Here is a 19,978-nt window from a genome sequence, read left to right as displayed (position 1 = left end):
CCTCTCTAGTTTAAACTTCACTTTCCTTAACATGCTGTTTTCTAACAAAAAGTTCAAATTTTCACTGTAGATACGATATCTTAAACAACCACTACCTTGCAATTTAAAGCTTTCAGACATAAAAATATAAGGGAAGGCTTTAAAGAGAAAAATGTGTCAGGGTTCTCCTCCCGTGAAATGAGGTAGACATGATGCCGAGTTCGTCATAATATTATGCTTTAGATAAGAACTAAAATATTTTAAAATATAAAATATTTTTATAATTACAAAAATATACTTTTAAATATACTTTGTACTGATTCCCAGTGATCAGTATTTGCATGTAGTATTTCAATCTTACCAATCCTTGGGCAAAATGATACTTTATTTTCACTCTATGAATGTTACGGTAAGTGGCGTTTTCTTGAGAGGATGAGTGGAGAGGGAGTGCTCCATTTTTTATTATTAATACTTCTTCAAGATGGAATTTTTGGTGGGGAGATAAAGCTTTGCTCTCAATGTTGGGTTTCAGCTGTGAGTTCTTATGAAGGGTGTACAGAAATCCTGATTTCAGGGTAGAGAAATCAAATACAGTGATTCATGAAAGTGAATGTCTCTCAGTTGTGTCCAACTCTGCGACCCCATGGACTTACACAGTCCATGGAATTCTCCAGGCCAGGATACTGGAGTTGGTAGCCTTTCCCTTTTCCAGGGGACCTTCCCAACCCAGGGATCGAACCCAGGTTTCCCACATTGCAGGTGGATTCTTTATCATCTGACAGTTGATTCCTAGTTGATGACTATTCGTAGGTCTATAAACATTCTGCAAGTGAAATAGTAATAACTATGGAAGGTTTTATTTTTTACTTTATTTCTTAACAGTTTATTGTGCCATATTGTATAGGAAGCATTTGGTACCCTTGTATTTTCAGAAGTAACAGTTTGGAATCTGCCATTAAAATTTCAAAGAAAGGAGTCACATGGTCTTGATTCATAAATTAAAAGGGTAGATACAGATATCACTTTAAAAATGCAACCTTTTTCCAATTTGAAGAAATTCCTCATCAATTTGGCATTATAAAAATTCATATACACTGGATTTATATGTTGATTTAATATGACCCACAATTACCAAGAAATATTTCCTGTCCATAGTTATGAAAATGAAGATGTTTAAGAATCTGTGGGGACAGTGTTCTTAGAGGCCATGAGACGGGGAATCTTAACTGGAAAATAGAGCCTTTTGATCTGTAAAGTGAGATGCAACACTTTTCTACTTTCTAGAACAGAAAGTGTTTCTTTTTCAATCAACATGATATTCAGAACTGGAAGTGGCAACAGGCTTAGGATCACTTGATAGGATTTCTGATTACCTGCATGGTGTGAGCTTGGGCACTGCAGTTCAGTTCAGTTCAGTCACTCAGTCATGTCTGACTCTTTGCAACCCCATGGACTGCAGTACGCCAGGCTTCCCTGTCCATCACCAACTCCCGGAGCTTACTCAAACTCATGTCCACTGAGTCGGTGATACTATCCAACCATCTCATCCTCTGTTGTCCCCTTTTCTTCCTGCCTTCAATCATTCCCAGCATCAGGGTCTTTTCCAATGAGTCAGTTCTTCACATTCAGGTGGCCAAGGTTTTGGAGTTTCAGCTTCAGCACCAATCCTTCCAATGAATATTCAGGACTAATTTCCTTTATGATGGACTGGTTGGATCTCCTTGCAGTCCAAGGGACTCTCAAGAATGTTCTCCAACACCACAGTTCAAAAGCATCAATTCTTCAGTGCTCAGCTTTCTTTATAGTCCAACTCTCACGTCCATACATGACTACTGGAAAAACCAAAGCTTTGACTAGACGGACCTTTGTTGGCAAAGGAATGTCTCTGCTTTTTAATATGCTGTCTAGGTTGGTCATAACTTTTCTTCCAAGGAGCAAGCGTCTTTTAATTTCATGGCTGCAATCACCATCTGCAGTGATTTTAGAGTCCCCCCAAATAAAGTCTCTCACTGTTTCCATTGTTTCCCCATCTATTTTCCATGAAATGATGGGACCAGATACCATGATCTTAGTTTTCTGAATGTTGAGTTTTAAGCCAACTTTTTCACTCTCTTTCACTTTCATAAAGAGGCTCTTTAGTTCTTCACTTTCTGCCATAAGATTGGTGTCATCTGCATATCTGAGGTTATTGATATTTCTCCCGGCAGTCTTGATTCCAGCTTGTGCTTCATTCAGTCCAGCATTTCTCATGATGTACTCTGCATATAAGTTAAATAAGCAGAGTGACAATATACAGCCTGGATGTACTCCTTTCCTGATTTGGAACCAGTCCGTTGTTCAATGTCCAGTTCTAACTGTTGCTTCTTGACCTGCATACAGATTTCTCAGGAGGCAGGTCAGGTGGTCTGGTAGTCCCATCTCTTGAAGAATTTTCCAGTTTGTTGTGATCCACACAGTCAAAGGCTTTGGCATAGTCAATAAAGCAGAAGGAGAGGTTTTTCTGGAACTCTAGTTTTTTCAGTGATCCAGCGGATGTTGGCAGTTTGATCTCTGGTTCCTGCCTTTTCTAAATCCAGCTTGAACATCTGGAAGTTCATGGTTCACATACTGTTGAAGCCTGGCATGGAGAATTTTGAGAATTATTTTGCTCGCATGTGAGATAAGTGCAATTGTGTGGTAGTTTGAGCATTCTTTGGCATTGCCTTTCTTTGGGATTGGAATGAAAACTGACCTTTTCCAGTCCTGTGGCCACTGCTGCATTTTCCAAATTTGCTGGCATATTAAGGGCAGCACTTTCACAGTATCATCTTTTAGGATTTGAAAGAGCTCAACTGGAATTCCATCACCTCCACTAACTTTGTTCATAGTGTTGCTTCCTAAGGCCCACTTGACCTCTCATTCCAGGATGTCTGGCTCTAGGTGAGTGATCACACCATTGTGATTATCTGGGTCATGAAGATCTTTTTTGTATATTTCTTCTGTGTATTCTTGTCACCTCTTCTTAATGTCTTCTGCTTCTGTCATACCATTTCTGTCCTTTATTGAGCCCATCTTTGCATGAAGTGTTCCCTTGGTATCTCTAATTTTCTTGAGATCTCTGGTCTTTCCCATTGTATTGTTTTCTTCTATTTCTTTGCGTTTATCACTGAGGAAGTCTTTCTTATCTCTCCTTGCTATTCTTTGAAACTCTGCATTCAAATGCATATATCTTTCCTTCTCTCCAGCAGGCACTCATTTTATCTGTAAAATAGGAGGTTCAGGGCTCTTTTAACTATGGACAGCCCATCATATTTGTGTCTGCTGTTTTCTATGTTAAGTGTAAAGCATCTTTTTATTTGAAGTCTTTGGTCTCTGCTTTTTCTCCCCCACTCTCTGCATCTCCCTTCCTCCAGTTCTGTCTCTTCCATTGGAAGATTTTCATGTTATCTCTAAGGTAGAATTGAAAAATTATGTATTATTAGCAAATGGCATCTTGTTATGAAAGTTTCCTTGGAAGGAAGACTGAGTTATATTTTATTTGTCAAAAGAAATTTAATGTAAATATACCTTGATGGAAGAAATGTTCTTAACCCCCAGTTTAGAAAGTAGGGAAAAAATAAGGTTCTACCAAAAAAAAAAAAAAATATATATATATATATATATATATTGCTTCTGTGTTAAGACAGTGGACGAATAAGGACAGAATGTTTTTGATGACAGGCTTTCTTTTTATTCTGCTAATTAGATGTCTTTGATTTTTGTACTACCAACAACAGCAATACTTAGAGCCCAGTATGTCTAGTTTCTAAACTGTAAGTGGCCTAATGGAAATAAATATATGATGTTTTTTCAACATGACTTAATGAGATTATAATCTCATTTTTTAAAACCTCTTTGCTTGACTGCTGCTAAACTTCTTATTTTATATTTATGACTTCCAGTGGCTCTTTAATTCTTTCCTTTTACAGCTTGTGTGGATCCTTAGTTTCCACACATAGAGATCAAACATTTGCTATATTTATATAAAGTACTTTGATTTTTTACTTTTGTGCTCTGAAAAACAGTTGAATTCATAATATAGTTGGTTATTTTTAGCTATTTTTATACTACTTAAGAATGATATTTTGATGCTATCTAGAGAAAGAAGTTCTGCTAGATTTAGGAAAATGTTGAATGTATTTCACACCAAGAAGTTAAGCTGATATAACTGATCAAGGACTCATGACTCAATCTGTTACTGTGTAGATAAAAATTTAAATTAAATCACAAATCATGGATTTGTTTATTATTTGCTACTGCTTTACTTTTAACTACCCACATGTAAGACTTTAAAAGTTACTATAAGCTGTCTTTATAATATTTTTTTAAATATGAGTAATCAGCTCAGTAGCTAAATGAAATAATTTCTTTCTATAAACATTCGGACTGTACTTTTTGCTTGAATCTCCTTTGTCAAGAGAAAATATGCTGCTGGAATATCTTAGATATTAGAAATCACAGTTCAGGTTTCTGGCTCCTTCACCTTCTAAGCCTGACAGTGTCCTAGCGCGCAGATTGCCTGGTGGGTTCTGTCGTAAATCCAATGCTGGCCCCAGCAAAGACAGACAGGGTCTTGCTTTTGAACCAGATGTGGTCGATTCTTTTGGATGGAAGCTTTTCTGGAACTGGTCTGAAATTAGAATGGCCCTTCCATGAGAGTCCTGAGCCAGGACGGTTCTGACTAAATTCCAAAAGCCATACCTTCCTACAGGAAGAATAATTACCATTTCCATGTATACATGGCTATACCAAAACACACGTGATAGAGAAATGTGCTGTCTAGTCATAGATGGACTTACAGTGACTTGCTGTATGATCTCAGTTAAATGAACTTGGATCTGTCAACTTTAACATAATAATAAAACAATATTGCTTTTGTTTCTCTAATATACATGAATTAGTTCTTAAATATTAGAGTAATGACATTAAACAGTATTTGTTTTATGTGCACTCAGATAAATGCATAACATGTTATTTTTCTTCTCCAAATTAACTTTAGATTCAAATGTACCAGCTGTCCAGGCTCCTTCATGATTATCATAGAGATCTCTACAATCATCTTGAAGAAAATGAAATCAGCCCCAGTCTTTATGCTGCCCCGTGGTTCCTCACGTTGTTTGCCTCTCAATTTCCATTAGGATTTGTAGCCAGAGTCTTTGGTAAGAGACACCAATGATCAATTGGAACAGTGTTATCTATTCCAAGGGGTATACTTCTAGCCATAAGGTGCTTCAATTGTTTTATCTAGCATCGTGTCACAGAATCACAAATTGCTAATGGAATTTAATAAATATGCCTGGCTCCATTCTGAGAGTAATTTGAAACCATATTAGTCTTAAATTGAAACGCAAAGGGAAAGAAGTGCTGAGCTCCTATATTTGAGTAAACTATAATGGAATTCTTATTTTCATTTATACCTAAAAAAGTCACAGTATAATTTTTAAAAAATATGAACTAAGGATTTATACTGTATAATTTTTTCATATTTTTATACACATCTTTCCTATCTCTTTTGTTTTTCCTTCCCCATTGTCCTCTTCAACCTGGATTCAAAACACAGAGAAACAACATGTTCTCTGACTGGGTTAATGGAAGCACCTCTTTCAATGTTGTTTTTAATGGCACTTGTTAATGTGACTTTTTATTGTTAACAAGGTAATTGGAATTCCTGTTTTATTGCTTTAAGTGCCCTCCTGTCATGCCAGTACAGAGGTGATGCCCATCTCTAACACTGGGTGCACAGCTGGTTGGACCCAGGGCAAGTTGTTGAGATGCTGTTTTGCTCCACAGTGTAGCAAAAAGAGAGTGTGACACAGCTTATGTTATCTTATGAGGCTTTTACATCTATCATACCTCTTTAGTTAGCTTTGTCTAAATCTGTTATTTAAAAAGCAAACCATCTTTTTAAAAAACGACTCTTTAGCAGAGGTTTATTCTAATGTTAAGAGCTTGATGACCTCAGAAGAGGCTTCCAGTTTTTATGTTCCACTCATCTATCTGGCACCTGTAGTGCAAACAGACAGTATTTATATCTGTGCTTTTGCTAAATTTGAGCTTTTGGTCAAATTGGAAGTATTGGCCTGATTGTAGGTCATTACCAGGATTGAAAAACATGAACTAAAATAGAATAAAGAGAATACATCAGTTATAGGGAAAAAATGTTATTTGGAGAAACTTCAAATTTGAAGATATATCCTCCTCCAGGGGATTTTCCCAACTCAAGGATTGAACCCAGGTCTCCTAAATTGTGGCCAGATTCTTTACCATCTGAGCCACCAGGGAAGCCCAAAGATATATTAATACATGTAATATGTATATATAACACCAGATTACAGTGTACTGTGTCCTTCTTACTAGGGGCTGTGGTTTTAAAAATTAGACACTGCATTAGTGCTGTTACAATTTGTAGGCAAAGTGCAGCAAAAGAGTAAAACAAGGATGCCCAGAATCAAATATTTACCAAATATCCATTTTTATATTGAGCATACACGATTGCTTTTTCTCCAGGGAAGTTTTCTTTGGAGCTTGGGTTTCTATTTATAGGTCTTCTATAAATCCTTTCATTTATATATTTTCTTATCAGGAAATAGCTTATCAAATCTAAAATGATATTTAGGGTATCTCTCTCTGACTTACCCTAGGAAGCTTGATATCTGAATTCAGGAAACATATTTCCCCAGTCATCTGTTTTTTGCTAAGAGAATATGAATGATGCTGTCAGCTCTACAATAGCCACACCATTCTTAGAATTGAGTGAAGAACAGAAACTGTCAGCAAAGGGAAAGATGTGTGAGCAAGAAGAATGACCATGTTTGAAGTGATTGTTTTATGGTTCCCTCATTTTTAACAACCCCCTCTTGTTTATTACTGACTACAGAATGGCATGGATTAAGAGGAATGCTCATACAAAAGTATTTAGTACTTTTCAAAACTATTGGTTTACATTTGTTTGGAGCAAAGTTCAGAGTCAGGGTGAAACTCTGGTGGCTCAAACGTAAAGCGTTTGCCTGCAATGCAGGAGACCCGGGTTTGATCCCTGGGTTAGGCAGATCCCCTGGAGAAGGTCGTGGCAACCCACTCCAGTACTCTTGCCTGGGAAAATCCCAAGGACAGAGGAGCCTGGTAGGCTACGGTCCGTGGGATCGCAAAGAGTTGGACAGGACAGAGCACCTTCACTTTCACTTTCAGAGTTAGGGTAGCCTTTCTTTTTCTCTTCTGATTTAGGTTATACCCTGATTTTGATTTTTCTTTTAAAGTTTTTTTTTTCCTTAAAGTTTTTTCTCTAGTACAGGTTTCATTACATATTAACTGGTTCTTGTAGTTTTTTATTATGGTAATGAGAGTTTAATCCTAAGCTATTGATTATGTTGATTTGTTTTTGTATTCTCCTCATGAAGAAAATCTAAATATAAGTCTCCATTAAATTTGCAACTGCTGCTGCTGCACTAAAAATTATAAATATGTGGACAAACAAATATATAATTTATCTTTTTCTTTTTACCCTGACCTTATCTGAGGTTCCTAAATAAGTAAAAAGAATAGTTAAACAACTGTTTATTTGTTTTGGTCATATTATTATTTATTTCAAATCTAGGTTATTTTGACCAGTTTTATTTTGCAAAATATTCTGTGGTTCTGTTGCAGTAATTAAAACAACCACCATACACACACACACACACACACACACACACACACAAACCATGCAAAAAACCCCATTAACACACAGAGGTCACGTTTTACAATAGTAGAGGCATAATTTTGATCATGAAAATTATATATCTTTTTTTTTTTCAGATATTATTTTTCTTCAGGGAACTGAAGTTATATTTAAGGTTGCCCTAAGCCTGTTGAGCAACCAAGAGACACTCATAATGGAATGTGAAAACTTTGAAAATATTGTTGAATTCCTTAAAATCACTCTCCCCGATATGAATTCATCTGAAATGGAAAAAATAATCACCCAGGTATGATTTAAATGGTAATAATAAGGTATAAGATTATATAGCAGTTTCTCTACTAATTATATTATTAAATGTTTTAGCATAAACCTGTGTTTTGCTTGACCATTTTTAAATTTGATCAGATACATTTTATCTAGAAATGAAACTATTGTGTAATTTCTCCTTGTGACATTGTGTGGCTGTGCCCAGGCAAGGTGTTCAGTCCTTGCCTGTGATAATTCATGAGTTTTTCAATTTAGATCGGTGATAAGACTGAAGATAGAACTAAGAGAGTTAGGAAGACCTGATAAATGAATAAGCTGAGACGCGCTTAGCTTTGTAATATCGTTGTGTGTATTGGTCACTTAGTTGTGTCCGACTCTTTATGACTCCATGGACTGCAGCCTACTAGGCTTCTCTATCCGTGGGGTTTCCCAGGTAAGAGTATTGGAGTGAGTTGCCATTCCCTTCTCCAGGGGATCTTCCCCACACAGGGATCGAACCTGAGTCTCCTTCATTGGCAGGCGGATCCTTTGCCGTCTGAACCACCAATTCTGTTTTAAAATATATGAGGAGTACACATGACAGGAATGAAGACTGGAATCAGACAGTCTTGGATTCCCCATCAGCTTCCAGATCTTTTATTAGTTGTCTGTCTTGTACACATCACTCTAATGTTCTCCCCTGCAAAATGGGACAGTTCTGACCCAAGAGGTTTTGTGAGGCTTAAATGAGACTTGCTTTATTAGTCAGGGTCCTTTGCAGGAAACACAATCTACCTCCAGCAGCTCAAGGGAGGGTATGATTTACAGGAGTGCGGGCAAGGTTAAGGGAACAAGATACGATGTCCAGGTGCTTAGGAACCAGTGACAGAGGGAACTGTTCATATCCCTGGTGCTGCATCCGGAGAAGGAGGATATGATAGTGCTGCCAGGCCCAGTGAGTGCCGAAGTCTGGAGGCAGGCTCTCTGGAGGTTGCTGTGCTCTTGGTGAGCAAGACAGGGAAGGAGCAGGGAAGAAGTTACCAACCTATTTCTTCTGCCCCTTTTGATCTCCTGATGACCTTTGCCATTGGCTGTACCCAACCAGAAGTCATGAGAAATGCTGGGCTGGATGAAGCACAAGCTGGAATCAAGATTGCTGGGAGAAATATCAATAACCTCAGATATGCAGATGACACAACCCTTATGACAGAAAGTAAAGAGGAACTAAAGGGCCTCTTGATGAGGATGAAAGAGGAGAGTGAAAAAATTGGCTTAAAGCTCAACATTCAGAAAACTAAGATCATGGCATCTGGTCCCATCACTTCATGGAAAATAGATGGGGAAACAGTGGAAACAGTGACAGACTTTATTTTGGGAGGCTCCAAAATCACTGTAGATGGTGACTGCAGCCATGAAATTAAAAGATGCTTGCTCCTTGGAAGAAAACTTATGACCAACCTAGACAGCATATTAAAAAGCAGAGATATTCCTTTGCCAACAAAGGTCCATATAGTCAAAGCCATGGTTTTTCCAATAGTCATGTATGGATGTGAGAGTTGGACTATAAAGAAAGCTGAGTGGCAATGAATTGATGCTTTTGAACTGTGGTTTGGAGAAGACTCTTGAGAGTCCCGTTGACTGCAAGGAGATCCAACCAGTCCATCATAAAGGAAATCAGTCCTGAATATTCATTGGAAGGACTGATGCTGAAGCTGAAACTCCAAAACTTTGGCCAACTGATGTGAAGGACTGACTCACTGGAAAGACCCTGATGCTGAGACGGATTGAAGGCAGGAGGAGAAGGGGACGACAGAGGATTCAATGGTTGGATGGCATCACCAACTCAATGGACATGAGTTTGAGTAAGCTCTGGGAGTTGGTGATGGACAGGGAGGCCTGGTGTGCTGCAGTCCATGGGGTCACAAAAAGTCAGACATAACTGAGCAACTGAACTGCACTAAACTGAACCAGAAATCAGCAGGAAGAAAAGTGTGGGGAATGCAGGTCAGAGGGGTCTGCCTCCTAGGGTACCGAGAATGGATGAGGGCAGAGAATGGAAGCAAACGGAGGGTAATCAGTATATCGTATACCTAGTCCCTGATTCTTCATAGGGACCAGGTAAGTGGTAGTTATATACTGTTGTTCGGATGACATGAATATACTTAAGACCAGATTTGTAAATAAAGCAATCATGCCTTATGAGTACTGATAAAATTTACCACTTTCCAAGAGGCCCTTGGGATAGCAGATAAAAGACAGAGTTTAGAGCAAGAGAAAGGGAGTCTGAGATCTTGTGCTAGTGTTCAGCTATCTACTAGCTGTGTGACTTTGGGCAAGTGAGGGCAACCTGTCTGAGTCTCAGCTTCCTTCTCTACAGAATGGAAATAACATTGTTTTTAGGGGTAAATGTAACCAATTCAGTTGAAGAATTTTGTATCATTCTATACAAGTCTATCACAAGAACTCATTTTATTACATGTAAAACTTTCTTTCTACCACATGTGTGGAATTGAAACCACGAGCAGATTATTCTGTAAATACCTGTGAATATTTTTTATTTGTTAAGATGCTCTGGAAATAGAAAAATATAAATTTTATTTACATATTCACTTATTCCCCAATTCTTCAGAAATATCTTTTGGGACTGGCAAGTAGTCAGAGATTGTGGTTTTGGAGAGAGATGAAGTTTGATTTGAAATTAGATCACCTTTCTTTTCTAAGATTAATGAGGAAATTGCCTAGCTTTGGAGATTATTACTGTGGTTATTTGATAGAAGTTATAGGCTGGTAGATTTGGACTTGATATTAAAGATAACTTTCTAGCCAGTAGAATTGATTAACTATGGAAAAATACTTTGGCCATCTGATGTGAAGAGCTGACTCATTGGAAAAGACCCTGATTCTGGGAAAGATTGAAGGCCAAAGGAGGAAGGGGCAGCAGAGGATGAGATGGTTAAATAGCATCACCAACTCAATGGACATGAATCTGAGCAAAATCTGGGAGATAGTAAAGGACAGGGGCACCTAGCATACTGCAAAGAGTAGGTTTCAAAGAGTAGGACACAACTTAGCAATTGAACAAAAATGAACTGTTAATATTAAAGGAGACTTTGATGAGTTTTATTTACTGTAAAAATGCAAATAATGTAGAACAGCACAAAGAAGAAAGTGAAGTTACAAATCTCAATAGCTTGAGATTTAAAACATCTTAAACATCCTCTTAAAATCTCTAATTATACTGTACATGCTGTTGTGTAATGATTTTTTATTAAAATAGTTGTAGAGTATCAGACATTTTTGCATGCCAATAAATATATTCATGCTCTTGTTTTTAATGGTTGTATAGTAGTCCAGTGTGTTCATACTCACTGGGTAGGGGGAAAAAAGATGCTTGTTTAAAAAGAATAACCATATTGTCACGAAATATCATTTCAATTCTAAGATTTGAGTATCTCTAATAGTAGTAGTGCAAGTAAGTCAGTGAGATTTTTTGTGGTTTCTTCTCTCCCAAGAGTGTTAGTGTGGATACCAATGCTTAAATGGCAGCTCACTTTCTCTTCCAAGTTTAGACTAAGGAGGAGTTACTTGTTCTCTAACTTTGAAGCAAACTGTCTTCCTAATGGGTGACAATACGGGAGAGCAGAGGCAGCTGCAATTAAACAGCTCTATATAGTGCCCAGTTCCCAAGTGGCTCAGTGCTACAGAATCCACCTGCCAATGCAGGAGACGTGGGTTTGATCCCTGGGTCAGGAACATCCCTGAGGAAGGAAATGGCAACCCGCTCCAGTACTGCCCCCTGGAAAATCCCATGGACAGAGGAACCTGGCAGGCTACAGTTCATAGTGTCACAGAGTTGGACATGACTGAGAGATTGAATACGTATGTACAGGTTCCAGGGTGTGCAATTTTAAAGATTCTCTCTCTGGTAGGATATGTTAGTGAATTCTAAGAGACTTGCATGGATTAGAAAATGGATGAAAATATTTAGTACAAGCCCTTTCTACCTCCTTGACAAATAATTAGAAGGGCTTTTGATCTTATTATTATAGAAATACCCTATGCAGTTTTTGGAGAAGGCAATGGCAACCCACTCCAGTACTCTTGCCTGGAAAATCCCATGGACAGAGGAGCCTGGTAGGCTGCAGTCCATGGGGTCGCTGAGAGTCGGACACGACTGAGCGACTTCACTTTCACTTTTCACTTTTATGCATTGGAGAAGGAAATGGCAACCCATTCCAGTGTTCTTGCCTGGAGAATCCCAGGGATGGTGGAGCCTGGTGGGCTGCCGTCTATGGGGTCGCACAGAGTCGGACACGACTGAAGCACCTTAGCAGCAGCAGCAGTATGCAGTTTTGCTTATTAACCAGCAAAGATGATCTCCAACTTGTATAAGAGTTACTCAGTTACTCATGTTTATCTGGTAGGCTACACTTTGGGAGACCATTCCTAGATTATGTATATTTTGGTTGCAAAATATCTTTGGACATTAACTTTCTCTAGTGTCTTGGCCTCCTCCTGAGAATGTGTCAATTGTATAGAAATGATCTGTTTGTCTTTATTTGACAGTCACATTTATTACAATTCCCTTTGTTTGGTATGTCACGCTGTTCCTCATTAAGAAGTATTGGGAAATGCACCTTAGATACACAGATGTATCTTTGTGTACATCCTGAAAGTCAGACTGACCCCTGTTTTCACTGCAGGTTTTTGAGATGGATATTTCTAAACAGTTACATGCCTATGAGGTGGAGTATCACGTGCTACAGGATGAACTCCAAGAATCTTCCTATGCTTGTGAGGACAGTGAGCCCATAGAGAAGCTGGAGAGGGCCAACAGCCAACTGAAAAGACAAAACATGGACCTTCTAGAAAAATTACAGGTAAAGAGATAGTGATTTGACCTTAAAAGCTGTTGAGTGCCTCCTCTCCTGCATAGAACCATCCCAGGAAGGATAGAGCTGTGGTATAGATTGAGCCATTGCTGACTGTTGACCTGTGTATCAGATTGTGTCCAAGTGCCCTGGGGGCTGCAAATGCACATGCTGATGTAAGTGTCAGTTGGGAGAGAAAATCTCCTCTCACAAAATAATTAAATGGCAGTTCAGAGCAGAATCTGATTCAAAACTTACTGGGTATTGCACGTGTTTGGTTTAAGTTCAGGTTGGGAGGGATTGACTAGAGGAAACTGGGAAAGCTCTGGGTGTCTTGGGGCTTGAGCTGGACTCTAGAGGCTTGGTGGGAATAAGAGAGGAGTGTTGAAAGCTGGATGATATGGCAGAACTTAGAGGAAACATATCCATTTAAGATTTACATTGGGGAGAAGTGGGGTAAACATGATGGAGGCAGATTTATAAATAACTTTCAAGTCAAGAAGAAGAACACAGCTTTAATCACGTTGAGAGAGAAATCTCTCAAAAATTTTGAACCATACTTTAGGGAGATCAATCTGGAAAAACCTTGATGAGGACAGATTAGAACGGGGAGAGAAGGTAGGGAGACCAGCTAGCAATTATTTGTAGAAATCTGATTGGGGAAGATGAGAACTGTCTAGACTAAAACTCACAGAAATGGAAAGGAGAAAATTGAATGAAAACAGGTAACATGTAATCCTTGCCATGAAGGAATTTGCAGCTGATAGCTTTAATGTGGTGATCTCCAAAGAAGATTTAGCCAGGGCCCAGGCTTGATTGCTCAAGAGCTTTTGTGTAGCAGAGTTTTATTAAAGTGAAAAAGGGACAGAGAAAGCTTCTGACATGGACATCAGAAGGGGGGCTGAGAATGCCCCCCTTATTAGTCTCAGCAAGAGTTATATACTTTTTCAATTGATTATTACAGTAAATCAAAAGAATGTCTCAAGGTTGTAAAGGTCTTACCAGACCCACTCCCACAATTTACATTTTAAGATAACAGGATTGGAGCTAACAATAGAAAGAAAGGTCTTACCAGACCCACTCCCATAATATACATCTTAAAATAACAAGATTAGTCAGAAGGCTCTTGTTAAGGAGAAACATGTCTTTGAGCAAGATACATTGTTATATTGACTAAGACAAAGCAATGTAGAAAAAAAGGTCTCTGCTTTTCTCCTCTTGAGAACCTTAGACCCCTTTCTCCTTCCCTAAGGCCTTGGACCCCTTCTTCCTCAAGGGCCCTGGATTCCTTATCAACCTACCTAAGGATGGGCTCTCTCATAGTTATTTCATAATACAAATTATGTATTTATTTATCAGTGCACTCTTACAAATGCAATAAGTGATTTAGTGTAAAGTAATATTGCACATCTGTAACCTATATTAAGTGTGCTGTGTATCCAAGCCTCAAGGAATGGGGTTTCCGTGATCAGAGGAGGGGGAGGGGAGAAAGTAAAGCTTCCAGGGAGCCGAGGCCTTGGGGGTAGGGAGTGTGGGGAGAGGGATTCTGAGTTAGAACTTAAGTACCCAATGGCTCCTTGGTTTCTGCTTACCTATCACTTCGTCAACACATGTCTCCAAACTAGGGAACACTAAAACCCTGCTTTGATGTGTGGTAACTCCTCTGAAGGATAGCTGGGAGAGTAATAGCTTAGATATGAGGGGTTCCTAGAGTAATTGCTCCCCAAGAAGAAACACTGGCCTCTTTCATTTCATCTATATTAGCTCTGGCCCATACAACATTTTATGCCTTTTTCTATTCAAAACAATGCCAAAATGTTGTGTTAGTGCATTGCTAAAGATCATTTTTTTAAACAAGATCTGCAAATTCATCCATACCATTTTTCTACATTCCACGTATAAGCGATATTATGTGATACTTGTGTTTTCTCTTTCGAACTGACTTCACTCTGTATGACAGTCTCGAGGTCCATCCACATCTCTGCAAATGGTACTATTTAGTTACTTTTCATGGCACTGTGTACAGGTGCCACATCTTTACCCATTCCTCTGCTGATGGACATCTGGGTTGCTTCCGTGTTCTGGCTATTCCGAATAGTGCTGCAATGAACATTGGGCTGTATGTATCTTTGAATTATGGTTTTCGCTGGATATATGCCCAGGAGTCGGATTGATGGATCATATGGAGGCTCTATTTTTCAGTGTTTTAAGGAACCTGTATACTGTTTTCCATAATGCCTGTGCCAATTTACATTCCCACCAACAGTGTGGGAGGGTTCCATTTTCTCCACATCCTCTCCAGCATTTATTTACCAAATTATATCTTTGTTTGAGGTGTTAATTATATGAAAGTGAAAGTTGCTCAGTTGTGTCTGACTCTGCGACCCCATGGACTGTAGCCAGCCAGGCTCCTCTGTCCATGGAATTCCCTAGGCAAGAATACTGCAGTGGGTAACCTGTCCCTTCTCCAGGGGATCTTCCAGACCCAGGAATTGAACCAGAGTCTCCTGCATTGCAGGCGGATTCTTTACCAGCTTAGCTGCCAGGGAAGCCCTCCAGCATTTATTGTTTGTAGATTTTGTGTGTGTGTGTGTGTGTGTGTGTGTGATGGATACCAAGGTGGAGGAGGAGGGGGATGAACTGGGAAATTGGGATTGACATGTATACATTATGGGTACTGTGTACAAAATAGATAAGTAATGAGAACCTACTGTATAGCACAGGGAACTCTACTCAGTGCTCTGTGGTGACCTAAATGGGAAGGAAATCTAAAAAAGAGGGGATATATGTATATGTATAACTGATTCACTTTACAGCAGAAACTTACATAACATTGTAAAGCAACTATACTCCAATAAAAATTTTTTAAAAAGAGACAACAGTGTCTGTTTTCAGAAAGAAAAATAAACAGGCTATTGTCCTTTATTACTAGGATGTTTCAGTGATGATTAGTTGAACATTTCTTTATTTAGGGAAAGTGGGTTTGCACCTACTTTCTGTTATAATGATTTTTATTAATGGTTACAAATTTTTTCATTCACAGTTCAATGCTGTCATCACCTCTGGCTTCCCAAGTTATATGGGCACATCCAACACCTGTAAAAACTGATAAGATCCCATGTATGTGTTGAGCAAACCCTGTATTTCCTTTCAGAGGGCAAAAAAACCTCTTTTAACACCTTAGGGCAGTGTCAGGAATCTCCTGTTTTTCCCTGTCAGATCCCAGTCACTCTTGGAGAAGGCCTGTGTGTGGAGTGAGTACCCTCACTACTGAGGGATGATGATTTAATATTGCATTTTTGGTGTATTCAGTGAAATGAGATGTATTTTGTTAGAACTCTAGTTATATTTTTGAGAACCATAAAAAATCGCCATGTCGTGGACGGTTTCAGAGTATTTGCTTCCTATACTATTGTACTAAGTAATATGATATGATTAGCTAATATATGTAAATTCTGACTGCTGCTGTGATGATGAACCAAAACCTTCAGATTGTTGATTTGGCGGATTTTGTGTGTTTTTGTTTTTGCCCCAAACAGATAGCTCATGCTAAAATTCAGACCTTGGAGTCCAACCTGGAAAATCTTTTAACCAGAGAGACCAAAATGAAGTCTTTGATCCGGACCCTGGAACAGGAGAAGACGGCTTATCAGAAGGCAGTGGAGCAGATCTGGAAGCTGCTGCCTGCAGATATTCTAGCCAACTGCGAACCACTGCTGAGAGACTTAAACTGCAACCCTAACAACAAAGCCAAGACAGGAAACAAGCCATGAAGACTTGCCACCTCAGCAGGACGTGACCATTCAAGGATGCTACAGTCTGGAGGAGTCTGCATGCTGCTGGCCCAGTGCTGGACACCAGAGCTGACAATCACTGAATTGGTTGTGAGCCCGTCGGAGCCAGTGGCCCTTGCTCTCCTCAGAGCGTGCCACTTCTAAACCATTGTACATATGTAGACTGTTTTTTGCTGTCCTTGTTGACTATGTACATATATATAAAATGGACATAAAGAGTTGATGCTTTCAGATAAAAGTAGATGCATATTTAGAGCAATTTTTTAAAAAAAGAAATCAAAACTTCATGAAATCCACACCAAAGGGAAGTTAAAGTGAAGTTCCCCTTGGACACGTGTGACATCAGTTTGTCTTTGCAGTGAAACAAAGCTAGAACATCTTTGTATATTGAAATATACTTGGAAAAAATGAATGTATTTTTTTCTCCAAAGAATGGCATGTTTCACTCAGTGGTGGAGAGGTGGAAACATTTGTGTAACTTTATGTGCATCTGTCTTAAAATCTACTGACATTATATATATATATGAGGAAAATGACTGATTGCCAGTAAAGCTCCTCTGAGTTTTTCAGGAAAGTAGGGGCCTTCCCCTGCTGCCTGCTTTGTGCCAATGAGCATGTCGCATCTACATGCATTTGAGTCTGGTCAGGCATTACTTTAGTTGTGTGTAAGGAGGAAACAAGACAGTGGCTGAGTCTGCCCATCCAGCTCAAGGTGAAAGAGAACATTACTAATTTTCTAGTAAATTAGACCAGCATTTTGTTAAACTAAACATATCAGTCCTTAAAAATTAATTTAGGACCTAAATTATCTAGCCCTGGAGAAGGAAATGGCAACCCACTCCAGTATTCTTGCCTGCAAAATCTCATGGACTGAGGAGCCTGGCCGACTACAGTCCATGGGGTCACAAAGAGTTGGACATGGCTGAGCGACTGAGCATACATAAATTGTCTCGATTACCTTTCTACCTTTTTATTGAAATTTCTCCTGAATGAACTACTTGGTGCCATAGTTAGTGACAAGGATTTGCCATTTCCCACGAAAATGTGGGAACTCTTGTCTTAGTTCTCTCTACCTTAAATGGAGGGTAAGGAAATGCAATTATGATTGGTTTTCTAAAAATGAGATACTATGTTGAGATTTTTTTTTTGTCAATTGACAGGTCTGATAAGGTTGTAATCATCCTCCCCTTTTCACATGAGTGTTTATGAGAACTGTGGAATGTTTAAAACAAACTTGAAATCTATGGGAAGGGAAGGAGAAAGCCTTTCTAAAACCTACAGTTCTGCATTTGGACTCCTGACTTTCTCAGTCTACAGAGAGATTATAACAAGACATTCATGCATGCTGGGTGAATGGAAGGAAAGCAATTTTTAACTTACACATGGAATTTCTCCATTTCAGAGATGATTCTATGACAGTGCCTCAGAAAGTGGATGCGGCAATTTTGCCTTTCCAAACGATATTTTTCATCACTGCTTTTTGCAGTACTTGTATTATCACAGATGGATTATCTGGGATAATTTTCTTCAAAGGGAGTTTGTTATACACAAGCTACAGGGTAGAAAAGTAAAGCTCTAAAGGTTTCAGAAACATTTGATGAATGGATAAGCATCTGAACACCCCCTCCCACCCCCCCGACCGCCCAGTTACTCAGTGGAATGTAGTGACTCAGTGCCGTGTAGTAAATGTAATGTTACAATCAGCACGCCCTCTCATCCAGGCAGTTTCTCAGAAGAAAATGAAGTCTTACTAGTAAAGTTAATGTAATTTCTAGATTCTAGAAAATGCTGACCTAATCAGTTGGGGCCACCGACCGTTTTGTTGCTTGGATTTCCCTCAGATTTCTCTATTTGTAGGAGAGGTATTTTCTTACGAGGAATATGATAAATATCATCTGATTACTGTCTGGTGATGAAAATTATCTGGTGTGTATGAAACACAGGTGGTAGCCAGGGAGCCTTCAAGTTGGGAAAAGAAACTTTTCTTTCAGTTGTTGGGTTTAAATTTTATTCTGGATCTTCACAGTCAATGTTATCAGTTGTATTCTGGTGTTCAGGGCTCGCCTTGGATACAATATTTCTTTTGAAAATGAATTTTCTTTTTATTTTGTGATCTTTTAAATGTTGCATCAATTATGCTTCATGCATTGTTACATCTTCATTTGGTTAATGTAATGTCTAGTTCATTTCCAATAAATACATTGCTGCCTGTTTCCTTGGCTTATTGGTTTTGCCTTTGTAATAAGAGAGAAGACCTTGGTTAGAGTCCTTTACAAAATCTGCATGGGTTGGATTGTTGCTACTTAAAATTTGTTCACTGATAATTCTTTGAATGAGACAACAAAAGATAATTTTTAGAAACATTTATGGAAGTACATTCAGTTCAGTTCAGTTGCTCAGTTGTGTCCGACTCTTTGGGACCCCATGGACTGCGGCACACCAGGCCTCCCTGTCCATCACCAACTCCTGGAGTTTACTCAAACTCATGTCCATCGAGTAGGTAACACCATCCAGCCATCTCATCCTCTGTTGTCCCCTTTTCCTCCTACCTTCAATCTTTCTCAGCATTAGGGTCTTTTCCAATGGGTCAGTTCTTCACATCAGGTGGCCAAAGTATTGGAGTTTCAGCTTCAACATCAGTCCTTCCAATGAATATTCAGCACTGATTTTTTTTAGAATGACTGGTTTGATCTCCTTGCAGTCCAAGGGACTGTCAAGAGTCTTCTCCAACACCACAGTTCAAAAGCATCAATTCTTTGGTGCTCATCTTTCTTTATAGTCCAACTCTCACATCCATACATGACTATTGGAAAAACCATAGCTTTGACTAGACAGACCTTTTTTGGTAAAGTAATGTCTTTACCAATGCTGTCTAGTTGGTTATAGCTTTTCTTCCAAGGAGCAAGCATCTTTTAATTTCACGGCTGCAATGAAAGTACATTGTCCGTTACTAATTTTCAGCTGCTTTCCCAATGGAACCTTTTGCTGATAGGTATAAAAAGGCAAAAGATAACCATATGGACAGATCTGCATTTACCCCTTTTGTTTTCTGTTTACCCACATAGACAGTAAGTGAGAGAAAGAGGATAAGAATATACAAAACTAAAATTGAGTTAACTCCTCAATAAAAAGATTAAGGGCATTTGTTGATAGATATGATATAAATGTGTTTACATAAAATAGGTATCATCAGAATATTTTCAAGTGTATTTGTAATTCAATAAATGGATACTGTACCTTCTTGCTAACTTTAGGACTAAAACTTTGAAATATTTTGTACTACATGTAATTAAGCATTTTGAGGACTCAGTGTAGGCCTAAGTATTAATAGAATGGTCTCTTAATATCCAGATTAATTTACGCATTTTATTACCATGTAACCATTTTACTCT

At 38.7% G+C, this 19,978-nt stretch overlaps 1 protein-coding gene across 4 annotated transcripts in view; it reads left to right on the top strand.

Annotated features, from left to right (window-relative positions):
- TBC1D4 (TBC1 domain family member 4) overlaps nucleotides 1–18,799 on the top strand; it is a 210,246-nt gene extending 191,447 nt beyond the window's left edge. For all 4 annotated transcript variants that reach the window (XM_070380585.1, XM_070380586.1, XM_070380587.1 and 1 more), the window contains 4 exons: nucleotides 4,997–5,156; nucleotides 7,792–7,961; nucleotides 12,625–12,801; nucleotides 16,332–18,799. In XM_070380585.1, the coding sequence (XP_070236686.1) occupies nucleotides 4,997–5,156; nucleotides 7,792–7,961; nucleotides 12,625–12,801; nucleotides 16,332–16,565 (741 nt within the window). In that variant the 3' untranslated portion in view covers nucleotides 16,566–18,799. The remainder of the gene's footprint in view (nucleotides 1–4,996; nucleotides 5,157–7,791; nucleotides 7,962–12,624; nucleotides 12,802–16,331) is intronic.
- The last annotated feature ends 1,179 nt before the right edge of the window (nucleotides 18,800–19,978 follow it).

Source organism: Bos mutus, chromosome 12 (genome assembly GCF_027580195.1).
Source record: "Bos mutus isolate GX-2022 chromosome 12, NWIPB_WYAK_1.1, whole genome shotgun sequence".
Taxonomy (NCBI): Eukaryota; Metazoa; Chordata; class Mammalia; order Artiodactyla; family Bovidae; genus Bos; species Bos mutus.
The sequence above is the reverse complement of the archived record's forward strand: the minus strand, read 5'-3'. Positions and strand labels throughout refer to the sequence as shown.